General features: G+C 42.9%; 1 protein-coding gene across 1 annotated transcript in view; it reads left to right on the top strand.

Annotated features, from left to right (window-relative positions):
* The window catches only part of GHRHR (growth hormone releasing hormone receptor), a 55458-nt gene that overhangs the window by 40586 nt on the left and 2340 nt on the right, over nt 1–12532 (top strand). The window contains exons 9-12 of the mRNA XM_070766893.1: nt 5714–5783; nt 8563–8654; nt 10469–10598; nt 11886–11927. Coding sequence (XP_070622994.1) covers nt 5714–5783; nt 8563–8654; nt 10469–10598; nt 11886–11927 — 334 coding nt within the window. The remainder of the gene's footprint in view (nt 1–5713; nt 5784–8562; nt 8655–10468; nt 10599–11885; nt 11928–12532) is intronic.

Raw genomic sequence — 12532 nt, 5'->3', positions numbered from 1 at the left:
ATGTATATTTATATATTTAAGAGCACCTAGAAAAGGAATGCTGCATCTGTTTGCAGTTCTTTATGGCTCCAAAAAGGCCATGTTTTGTTTAAAGAATTGCAGACAAATGGATCCCTGTCCACCATAGCAATGCACAGTCCTATGCTCATAACTTTTCTGCTTTTCCAAGACAGGTGGATTGCAGGGAATTTCAGAAACGGCTCAGTGAGTTAGCAACTGACTGGCTGATTTGGGACCAGTCATTCTTCTCCCAGCCCAGCCTACCTCACAAGACTGTGGTGGGGAAAATAGGAGGAGGAGGAGGAGGAAGAGGGATATTTGGAATATCTGTTGCTTTGAATGACTTTTACAAATAACGATGGAATATAAATAAAGAAATAAATGATTTTTTTCTGGAGGATGGTGTTTTGCTTTGCAGCAAGTCAGCTTCCCATTTTTTTTAAAAAAAAGTTTAAACATATTTCTTCGGAGAGGGGCGGCATACAAATCTAATAAATTATTATTATTATTATTATTATTATTATTATTATTATTATTATTATTATTATTATTATTATTATTTTGAAGAATATATAAATATAGGTGGAGTAGATAAATAGCCAAACAAACTAGCAAGGCATGTACAGTGGGTACAAATGGAGCCCAGTAGTGGGTTTCTCTCACCTTTGCTACCAATTTGGGAACAGGAGCAGGCAGGTGTGTGTGGGCAATGTTTCTGTGCATGGACAGAGCGTTTTTGATGACGTCAGGGTGGCTTCCCACTGCCGCTACTGGTTTGCCTGAACCAGGGCAAACCAGTAACAACCCACTACTGTGCCAGGCATCAGATAGAAATATAGAAGACTGATGGCAGAAAAAGACCTCATGGTCCATCTAGTCTGCCCTTATACCATTTCCTGTCTTTTATCTTAGCAATAGATATATGTTTATCCCAGGCATGTTTAAATTCAGTTCCTGTGGATTTACCAACCACGTCTGCTGGAAGTTTGTTCTAAGCCTCTACTACTCTTTCAGTCAAATAATATTTTCTCATGTTGCTTCTAATCCTCCCCCCCATTAACCTCAGAAAGAAAGAAAGAGAGAGAGAAAGAAAGAAGGAGAGAAAGAAGGAGAGAAAGAGAAAGAAAAACAATGTGTGTGTGAGAGAGAATAGAAATGGAGAAAGAAGAAAGAAAGGAAAAATAGAAAGAGAGAAAGGAAAAGGGAAGGAAGGAAAGAAAGAAGAGAGAGAGAAAGAGAAAAAGAAAGAACAAAAAAGAGAAAAAGAAAGAAAAAAGAAAGAGATGGAAAGAAAGAAGCAAAGAGAAGGAAAAAGAAAGAAAACCAGTAACAACCCACTACTGTGCCAGGCATCAGATAGAAATATAGAAGACTGATGGCAGAAAAAGACCTCATGGTCCATCTAGTCTGCCCTTATACCATTTCCTGTCTTTTATCTTAGCAATAGATATATGTTTATCCCAGGCATGTTTAAATTCAGTTCCTGTGGATTTACCAACCACGTCTGCTGGAAGTTTGTTCTAAGCCTCTACTACTCTTTCAGTCAAATAATATTTTCTCATGTTGCTTCTAATCCTCCCCCCCATTAACCTCAGAAAGAAAGAAAGAGAGAGAGAAAGAAAGAAGGAGAGAAAGAAGGAGAGAAAGAGAAAGAAAAACAATGTGTGTGAGAGAGAGAATAGAAATGGAGAAAGAAGAAAGAAAGGAAAAATAGAAAGAGAGAAAGGAAAAGGGAAGGAAGGAAAGAAAGAAGAGAGAGAGAAAGAGAAAAAGAAAGAACAAAAAAGAGAAAAAGAAAGAAAAAAGAAAGAGATGGAAAGAAAGAAGCAAAGAGAAGGAAAAAGAAAGAAAACCAGTAACAACCCACTACTGTGCCAGGCATCAGATAGAAATATAGAAGACTGATGGCAGAAAAAGACCTCATGGTCCATCTAGTCTGCCCTTATACCATTTCCTGTCTTTTATCTTAGCAATAGATATATGTTTATCCCAGGCATGTTTAAATTCAGTTCCTGTGGATTTACCAACCACGTCTGCTGGAAGTTTGTTCTAAGCCTCTACTACTCTTTCAGTCAAATAATATTTTCTCATGTTGCTTCTAATCCTCCCCCCCATTAACCTCAGAAAGAAAGAAAGAGAGAGAGAAAGAAAGAAGGAGAGAAAGAAGGAGAGAAAGAGAAAGAAAAACAATGTGTGTGAGAGAGAGAATAGAAATGGAGAAAGAAGAAAGAAAGGAAAAATAGAAAGAGAGAAAGGAAAAGGGAAGGAAGGAAAGAAAGAAGAGAGAGAGAAAGAGAAAAAGAAAGAACAAAAAAGAGAAAAAGAAAGAAAAAAGAAAGAGATGGAAAGAAAGAAGCAAAGAGAAGGAAAAAGAAAGAAAAGGGAAGGAAGAAAGAAAGAAAGAAAGAAAGGGAGAAATAAATAAATAAAGAGAGAGAGAAAAGAAAGGGAGAAAGAAAGAAAAAAGAAAGAGAAAAAAGGAAGGAAGGAAAGAAAGAAGAAAGAGAAAAAGAAAGAACAAAAAAGAGAAAGAAAGGAAAAAGATACAGGAAGAAAGAAGCAAAGAGAAGGAAAAAGAAAGAAAAAGGAAGAAAGAAAGAAAGAAAAAGGAAGAAAGAAAGAAAGAAAAAGGAAGGAAGAAAGAAAGAAAGAAAGAGAAAGAAAGAAAGAAAGAAAGAAAGAAAGAAAGACATCTGTGTGTATGTATGTGGATTGGGGGGTTTAAGTGAGGGGTGGCTTTAAGTTACGTCTGCCAGGATACTGGCCAGAATCGAAGGGGTGTCAAGGCACCCCACTACAGAGTCCTTGAATTACAACCATGACTGTTCAAAGTTATAATGGCACTATAAAAAAGTGTCTTATGACTGTTTTTCACACTTCAGACCACTGTGACACTTCCATGGTTAGTTACATGCATCAAAATTCAGGCTCTTGGCCACTGTATCTCATATTAACCATGGTTGCACAGTCCCGTAGTCCCACGATCCATTTTTGCAACCGTCTGATGTGGAAGCCAGATTCACTTCATGACCGTGTGTCTCACTAAACAACTACAGTGATTCACTTAACAGCAAGACAGGTCATAAACTGGGACAAGACTCATTGAGCAAATGTCTCATTTGGCCGTGGAAAGTTTGAGCACAATTGTTGTTGTAAGCTGAGGACTATCCCTGTGTTCCAGGGGTGGATTGCCGTTGCCACCGCTACCAGTGCGCTGAGCGCATAGCTTCAGTTTCTTTTACATGTGCTATGCATGCATGTCCCAGCGTGTTTTTGCTTCTGCACATGCGCAGGAAGCAAGAACGCACTGAAATCTCATGAGGGGATGTGCGTATGAGATTTTGGTGGGGTTTTTTTGCTTTCGTGCATGCGCAGAAGCAAAAAATCGCCAAAATCTCTCTCACACACACATATCCCCTCGTGAGCGCACAAAGCAAAAATACAAAAAAATTGAAGAAACAAGAGAGAGAAAGCGTCCCCTACTGTAGTGCTAGCAACCCACTACGGCTGTGTTCCAAAATCAAGATGGCAGGAAAAAGATGTTCCTGTCATCTGTAGCGCCATCTGTTGGTTTTATGTTGTTTCGAATGGAAGCTTAGGCATTTTTTATTGGTTGCAGTTGGCCCGGGGGACGGGGGGAGGAAATCGGGCAGGAGGGAAAGAGAAGGAATTTGCGGGGGATGTGGGGGCAAGAGGGAACTTATATCAGTTATTTCAAACATGCAATTCTTTGCATCGCCAGAAGGGGGTGCCAGCAGTCAACGTGGCCAGATTGCTCCCAATGCTCAGAGTGTGAACATTTGACTCCGATGACCATATATGCAAGGATATGCAACTAAGTGGAATAAACACTTTGTGAAGGAAAGGAATGTGGAAGGAGGGAGGGAAGAAAGGAAAGGAGAGAGGGAGAGTGGAAGGAAGGAAGGAAGGAAGGAAGGAAGGAAGGAAAAAGGGGAAAGGGAAAAGGGAGGGAAGAAAGGAAGGGAATAAGAGAAAAAGAAAAGGAAGGGAGGGAGTTAGTAAGAGAAAAAGAAGAGAGGGAGGAATGAGAGAGGGAGGGAGGAAAGAAAGAAAGATCCTCTTCTGGGTTGCAGCCCCAATGAGTGTGCGCATGTGTGCACACGTTCCCTTTTTGGAACTCTGTGCTGAAAAGTTTCGCTACCATGACCCTATGCCACTGATGGCAAACCTATGGCACGCGTGGCACATGGAGCCCCATCGGAGGGCATGCAAGACTTTGCCCTGTGTCAGCTCTAGCGCGCTGGTCAGCTGATTTTCGGCCTTGGGGAAGGCCATTTCGCCCTCTGGATGCTTCAGGAACCTTCCCTGAAGCTCTGGAGGCAAAAATAATAATAATCGCCCAATGGATAAACCAGAAGTTCAGAAAAACCACTTCCAGTTTGCCGTTGTGCTGTTTTTTGCACTCGGGAGGGTTCACGGAAGCTTCCTGGAGCCCCGGAGTGCAAAAAACACCACTACGGGGAAACTGGAAATCCATTTTTCTGAACTTCTAGTATGCCCGTTGTGCTGTTTTTGGCACCCGGAGCTTCAGGAAGCCTCCCTGAACCCTCCCGAGTGCAAAAAAACAGCATAGAATAGAATAGAATTTTATTGGCCAAGTGTGATTGGACACACAAGGAATTTGTCTTGGTGCAGATGCTCTCAGCGTACATAAAAGAAAAGGATACATTTGTCAAGAATCATGTGGTACAACACTTAATGATTGTCATAGGGGTCAAATAAGCAACGAAGAAACAATCAATATTAATAAAAATCTTAGGCTACAAGCAACAAGTTACATTCACACAGTCCTAAGTGGGAGGAAAAGGATGAGTGCGGAGAGGGGCGGCATACAAATCTAAATAATAAATAAATGATAGGAATGATGAGAAAAACTAGTAGAAATAGAAGTGTAGATTTAGAAAAAAGTCACAACGGCAAACCGGAAGTGCGTTTTGTTTGTTCAGTGGGGCAGGGGTGCATGCTAGCAAACCCACACACCCTCTTTTGGCACGTGAACCAAAAAAGGGTTCATAGGCCATCACTGCCCTATGCCATTTCAGACAAACAACTGTCCAGCCTCTTGTTTAAAAACCTCCTGCGATGAATCCACCCACCACTTCTGGAGGAAAAAAACGTTCCACTGATGAATTGCTCTCGCTGTTACGAAATTTCTCCTTAGTTGTAAGATTGCATCATCTAGGGGACACAATCTGAAGTCAGTTGGGGGAAAGATCAAAAGCAACATGAGAAAATATTATTTTACTGAAAGAGTAGTAGATCCTTGGAACAAACTTCCAGCAGACGTGGTAGATAAATGCACAGGAACTGAATTTAAACATGCCTGGGATAAACATATATCCATCCTAAGATAAAATACAGGAAATAGTATAAGGGCAGACTAGATGGACCATGAGGTCTTTTTCTGCCGTCAGACTTCTATGTTTCTATGTTTCTAGTTACTCACCTCAGGGGTAGTTGTCACATATAATCAGGTTGTGACAATGGTCTGCTCGTTACAATGATACCAAATGCCCTCAAATTTGTGTAAATATGAACGGCAATTGCTCCCTCCGATGTGATGTCCTCAGAAAAACTCCAGTCCGTCCGAAAACAAACCCAAGGAAAAGGGAGGAAAATCTAATATAAAAATACATGTTTACACAAGCGTTAACCATCATCTCTCTCTCTCTCTCCCTCTGTCTCTTAAAAGGTGTTGGGATACAGATGAAGATTCCCCATCCTGGTGGGTCATCCAAGGCCCCATCATGGTGTCCGTTGCGGTCTGTATCTGGTTCCCAGTTTGCTTTATGTCACTGGTGGGAATGGCAACTGGTTTTGCTGCCAATATACAATGGTACCTCGGTTCTCGACCACCATTCGTTCCAGAAGTGTGGTCGAGAACCGATTTGGTCGAATACCGAATTAATTTATCCCATTGGAAATAATGGAAATGGATTTAATTGGTTCCCAGCCCCTATTTCCTTTATTTCCTATGGGATAAAGATCTGAGGAGCTCTATAGTCTAAGCACTCCAAGCTGTAGGAAGGGTGGGGGCAGCTGCAATACTGGCAGTTTTGGGGGGGGCTCCTTTCCTCAGTGGTTCGTCTTGTTACCTGTAGGCAGCTGCACCAACTTTCTCCTTCCTGGCGGTGGCGGCAGCGGCGGCAGCTTTCCATCGAGCAGCAGCAGCGCCGGGAACGTCACATGAGAAAGGGAAGCCGCTGACGTTCCCGGCACTTAGACTAGAGACTGGCAGGCTGTTAAGTGGGCAGCCAGGATGGGCGTGTCGGATTCCAACTCCCATTCCGTCTCACCCCGTCCCCTCAGATCTTGTAGCATTTCGGATAATAAACAAAATTTTCTGTGGCTGTTCGGTATTCGAATTTTTGTTCAGATACCGAAGCAAATTTTTGCCAAAAAATTTGTTTGGTATCCGAAATGTACGAGAACCAAGGCGTTCGAGAACCGAAGTACCACTGTATACAAACAAAGGACATAGGGGGGTGACGGTCCAGTATTCTGTGAAGGAAAGTCAAAATGGCGGCCACAACCTTGTCTTTTAGAGCAGTGCTTTTCAACCAATGTGCCACAGCACATTAGTGTGCTGTGAAACATGGTCAGGTGTGCCATGGGGAAATTAAACATGGGTCCCCAAACTGTGCCCCCTGTGCCGGATACGGCCTGCGGAGGTCATTTATCTGGCCCACCGCCAGCCGCCTCCATCCGACCATAAACATTCCCCTCGCAATCCCGCCAGCTATCAGCTACAGGAAGAGTGGAGGCACAGGGAATGCTCACTGACCAATCACCTTCTAGGATTCATCTCGGCCACTAGCAATGCACCAATAGCAGGCCGCCTCTCATCCACACCCAGGAAAGTCCCCGCTCGGGCTGCCACACATTTGTCATTGTGTGGCCATGGCGAGTAGTTGAAGCTGCTACTCCTCCCCGTGGTGCCGATTTCTAATCCTGGTCAGGACTGGAGATAAATGTTGCCCTCACTAGATGAAGCCTGGGCCTCAGGTAGTTATGTCTATCCTGATGGTGTATATGGATATTTGACTTTTTTCTTTTTGTAAGAGGCCCCCGCAGAGGGGGATATACAATGCATCACAATGTTATCTATATTGTATATGGCCCCCTGAAGGGTCATCTTCTTAAAGAGCTCAAATCTCTATATACACCATCAAAACAGACAGAACCAAGGCCCCTGCACCCAGCTGACCATGGGATTTGAACCCACAACCCCAGGGAGAACTCTAGTATTTATTAGAATCCTCCCTCCATTATTCTAGTGCCGCCCCCAGAATCCAGGAGGTGATCACCTTGTTGTGCTTAGCAACCTGCCGGTATACGTGACGTCAAAGCTCCGCCCCCGGAATCTCTTCGTGGGATTCCCCAGCTCCTTTTGCTTGCCGAGCCGCAAGCAAAGGGAGGTCCTTTCATGTAGAAATATTTTTTTTAATTTTTACATGAAAGGACGCCGCAGCAGCACCGCAAGCAAAGGGAGGTCTTTTCACATTAAAATATTTTTTTGTATTTTTACGTGAAAGGACCTCTCTGCTTGCGGCGCCGCTACGGCTCTTTTTTTGTAAAAATAAAAATAAATTTAAAAAAAAATCCGTAAAAATAAAAAGCGATGGGATTCCAGGGGCGGAGCTTTGACGTTACCTATACTGGCAGGTTGCTAAGCATGCCAAGGTGATCACTTCTTGGATTCCATCCTCCCTCCATTATTCTAGTACCACCCCCGGAATCCAGGAAGTGATCACCTTGTTGGGCTTAGCAACCTGCCAGTATACGTGACGTCAAAGCTCCGCCCCTGGAATCTCTTTGTGGGATTCCACAGCTCCTTTTGCTTGCGGCGCCACAAGCAAAGGGAGGTCTTTTCATGTAAAATATTTTTTTTATTTTTACATGAAAGGACGCCACAGCAGCACCACAAGCAAAGGGAAGTCCTTTCATGCAAAAGGACCTCCCTTTGCTTGCGATGCCGCTGCGGTGTCCTTTTTCGTAAAAATTAAAATAAATAAAAATTTAAAATCTGTAAAAATAAAAAACGATGGAATTCCAGGGGCAGAGCTTTGACGCCACGGACCATTCGGTTTCGGTTTCGTGTTCGGCCGAACTTTGCGTGAAGTTCGTCCGAACCCACCGAACCCAAACACCGTTGGGTTCGCCCATCACTACCCACGGAGGCTTCTCCCCACCTTTTCCAGTTATAGTTTTGGATGCTCGGGTTTGTAAGTGTAAAATGGTTCTTGAGAAGAGGCAAAAAAATCTTGAACACCTGGTTCTTATCTAGAAAAGTTCTTAAGTAGAGGCGTTCTTAAGTAGAGGTACCACTGTATTTATCACTGTTATTTCACTCTGCCTAGAAGTCCATATCTTAATGTGGACTTCAACTCCCAGAATTCTTCTGCCAGCCATTTTGACTGGGGAATTCTGGGAGTTGAAGTCCAGTGTCTGTCAAAGTTACCAAATTTGAGAAAAGAAGTTTCATCTCTTCTTTCCACAATCAGCACGTTATCTTTTTCTCTGTTTCTTCCATACCAACAGGTCAATTTCGCTCTTTTCATCAATACTATCCAAATCCTGCTGAAAAAACTAAATTCCAAAAACATCAGTTTGAACAACACATTTCAATACAGGTAAGACAGTGGGGGAGCAGCTATAAAGCAGGTTGAAAAAAATGTTTCTCTCTGTGCTAACAAGAAAATTGGGAAGAAAAGTGAAATTTACATATTTTCCACTTGATTTGATGTTACTATGCATGTTTTTGTTCAAATTGTAGTTTGGAGCAATCAGGAATGTTCAGTGCGCAATATGAATAAATTAAAAAAATGACGAACAGAAGAGACGATAAAAGAATGTGGGCATTGCTATCTAAGGATTGGCTGGAGGGGAAGGGAGGGGGAGAGAGAGGGAGAAGGAGGGAGGAAAGGAAGGAAGGAAGGAGAGGGAGAGAGAAAAGAAATAAATAAAAAGAAAGAAGGAAGGAGGAGAGACATAGAGAGAAAGAAAGGGAGGGAGAGTGAAAGAATGAGGGAGAGAGAGAGAGAAAGGAAGGAAGGAAGGAAAGAGAAAGAAGGAAGGAAGGAAGGAAGAAGGAGAAGGAGAGAGAGAAAATGAAAGAAAGAGGGGGAGAGAGAGAGAGAGAAAGAAAGAAAGAAAGAAAGAAAGAAAGAGAGAGAGTGTGTGAAAGAATGAAAGAGAAGGAGAGAGAGAGAAAGGAAGGAAGGAGGAGAGGGAGAGAGAAAGAAGGAAGGAAGGGGGAGAGGGAGAGTGAAAGAAAGAAATAAGAAGGAAGGAAGGAGGAGAGAGATAGAGAGAAAGAACGAAAGGGAGGGAGAGAGTGAAAAAATTAGGGAGGGAGAGAGAGAGGAAGGAAGGAAGGAAGGAAAGAGAAAGAAAGAAGGAAGGAAGGAAGGAAGAATGAGAAGGAGAGAGAGAGAATGAAAGAAAGAGAGGGGGAGAGAGAGAAAGAAAGAGAGAGAGTGTGTGAAAGAATGAAAGAGAGAAGGAGAGAGAGAGAATGGAAGGAAGCAGGAGAGGGAGAGAGAAAGAAGGAAGGAAGGGAGAGGGAGAGGGAGAGTGAAAGAAAGAGGGGGAGAGAGAGGGAAAAGGAGGGAGGAAAGGAAGAAAGGAAGGAAGGAGAGGGAGAGAGAGAGAGAAATAAAGAAGGAAGGAGGAGAGAGAGAGTGAAAGAAAGCGAGAGAGATAGAGAGAAAGAAAGAAAGGGAGGGAGAGAGAGTGAAAGAATGAAAGAGTGAGGGAGAGAGAGAGAAAGAAAGGAAGGGAGGAGAGAGAAAGGAAGGAAGGAAAGAAGGAGAAAGAAAGAAGGAAGGAAGAATGAGAAGGAGAGAGAGAGTGAAAGAAAGAGAGGGGGAGAGAGAGAGAAAGAAAGAGAGAGGGAGAGAGAGTGTGAAAGAATGAAAGAAGGAGAAAGAGAGGAAGGAAGGAAGGAGGAGAGGGAGAGAAAGAAAGAAAGAAGGAAGGGGGAGAGGGAGAGTGAAAGAAAGAGGGGGGAGAGAGAGAAAGAAAGAAAGAAAGAGAGGGAGAGAGAGTGAAAGAATGAGATGGCGGGAGAGAGAAAGAATGAAAGAGAGGAAGAGAGAGAGAAAGAAAAAGGAAGATGAGAGAGAGAGAAAGAGGAAAAGAAAAGAGAAAGAAAGAAAGAGGGGAGGAAGGAGGGGAGTGAGGAAGAGAGAGAGAGAAAGGAAGGAAGAAAGAAAGAAAAGAAAAGAAAGCCAAGCAGCACATTGCTTTAACCAATAAAGGCAAATACAGTACAGTACAGTACATACATATCAGTACAGTATGTGATAGTCTCAGAGAGAAGACAATGCTGACTCCACCAGAAATACACCAGTGCCCTCTAGTGGCCATTGCTACTTGAAGTTCCTTCAGTTCTGTAAATTTTGCTTTTTCTTCTCCCCCCCCCCCTTTTTTTCTTCTTCCCTAGACGCCTCTCTAAGTCCACCCTGCTTCTCATTCCCTTGTTTGGGACCCATTACATCGTCTTCAACTTCCTGCCCGAATACATCCACCTGGGCGTCCGTCTCTACTGGGAACTGTGCATTGGATCGTTTCAGGTGAAGTAACACAAGGAGATTTGTTGTGTGGGATAAAAGTGCAGGATAATGTTGCTAAAAAATGATGATGATGATGATGATGATGATGACGATTGTATCTAAACAAAAAGGAAAAGGGAGGATGAGCTTTATCAGCCCAGCATGATATCCTCAACGTACCACAATGAATGACACTTGTTAAGAGAGTGGAGGTAAGAAAATGGGGCAAAATTAGCCATAGCAATAGCATTTAGACTTATATACTGCTTCACGGTGCTTTTACAGGCCTCTCTAAGCTGTTTACGAAGAGTCAGCATGTTGCCCAACAAACTAGGTCCTCATTTGACCCACTTCGGAAGGATGGCAGGCTGAGTCAACCTTGAACCAGTGGTGAGATTTATTACTGAAGCTAGCTGCACTCTAACCACTGTGCCACCCTTGTCTCTTAAAATTCACTTTCTGTCTCACTTAGTGTCCTGCCGGGCTCTCTGGTAGGAGCCTCCTGGTAATTCAAGGATACAAATTTCAGACACACACACACACGTTTGAAAATTCAAAACAATGTTCTTTATCCCAAAATTCAAAATAAACTGAGCACTGTTTTTGTATTGCAAAGAGCACTCGTCCCAAAACAACTGGGTAGTCTGTACAATTTCCCTTAAGCAGTCATTAAGTACTTAGCTAGCAGCTGTGAAGAAACTTCACACCCCTTCTTCTTCCAATGAAGTGACACACACACACACGTTGCTCTGCTTTGGTTTCAGAGATGTGAAAAATCAACAAACAAAGTCAAGGCAGGATTCCCGAAGAACTGCGATCAGATACTCTTCCACAACGGCCAAACCCACATGCTGCTATTTATAGCAGCAGCCCTAATTACTGGAGCCCCACCCAAACACAGGTGGCCACTCTTATCTCCTGTAATATGTCCTCACTTGGTCACTTCTACGCATAATTCTGGGCTTGCGTGGGTCCAAGACGTCTTCATCCGAATCAATGGAAGATAAGGAAGATTGACTGCCTGGGCTGTGTGCCAAGCCCCCCTCTTCCGAGTCACTCCCACCTTCTTCTTCATCCGAGGAAACTAAACTCTGAACTGACTCTGTCGGCAATAACACAGACCTATGACATGTTGAAGTTTCCCCTGCATCCACCTCCACATTCCCTGGGGCAGGAGCTGGGCCAGAGCCAACCACAACACTTAGTGACCAATATTTTGGGCTCTGTGTGGTCTTAATTCAAGGAACACCTGTATAACCATAGACATGAGCCGCGAAGTTGACTAACATCTGGTTTTTTTCCGTTTAGGGCTTCATCGTTGCCATTTTGTACTGTTTTCTAAATCAAGAGGTAAGGAGCTTAACCAGTGTCGAGAGATATCAATGGATTCACAAGAGAAGCCGTTGATTTTTCCCTCAGGTCAACGCAGGCCTCTGGAGGTTGTGCGCTATTCCCTTGGTAGATGAGAGATCAAGGCCTCGAGGGACTTGGAGAGCCCAGAGAGAACTAAATTGCCTTTAATTGTTTTTAAATCGTCTTCTGTATGTCTTTTTAAAAAGGCACTCAGAACAGAAGGAGAAAACAGTGTTTCTCAGTCACGACTTTAAGATGTGGGGACTTCAATTCCCAGAATCCCTTAGCCACCCATGCAGTGAGGTGTTTTTAAAAAAAAAATATTTATTTATTTATTTATTTATTTATTTAGTTAGTTAGTTAGTTAGTTAGTTAGTTAGTTAGTCCAATACACAATGAGAGTTTTAGTGGGTATGTATATATATGTATGTATGTATGTATGTATGTATGTATGTATGTATGTAGATTGTTCTGAGTTCGGGTTTTGCCCCGTGTAATATTTTGAGTGTCTATGCGACGTTTCGGTGAATCACATTCACCATCATCCGGCTGAAGTTATAAGCTTCGTGCTGCTGTAAATATAGTTTGTTTGCAACTTATAT

This window comes from Erythrolamprus reginae, chromosome Z, assembly GCF_031021105.1.
Source record: "Erythrolamprus reginae isolate rEryReg1 chromosome Z, rEryReg1.hap1, whole genome shotgun sequence".
NCBI classification, from domain to species: domain Eukaryota; kingdom Metazoa; phylum Chordata; class Lepidosauria; order Squamata; family Dipsadidae; genus Erythrolamprus; species Erythrolamprus reginae.
Note: the sequence above shows the minus strand (reverse complement) of the source record. Positions and strands in the feature narration are given on the sequence as shown.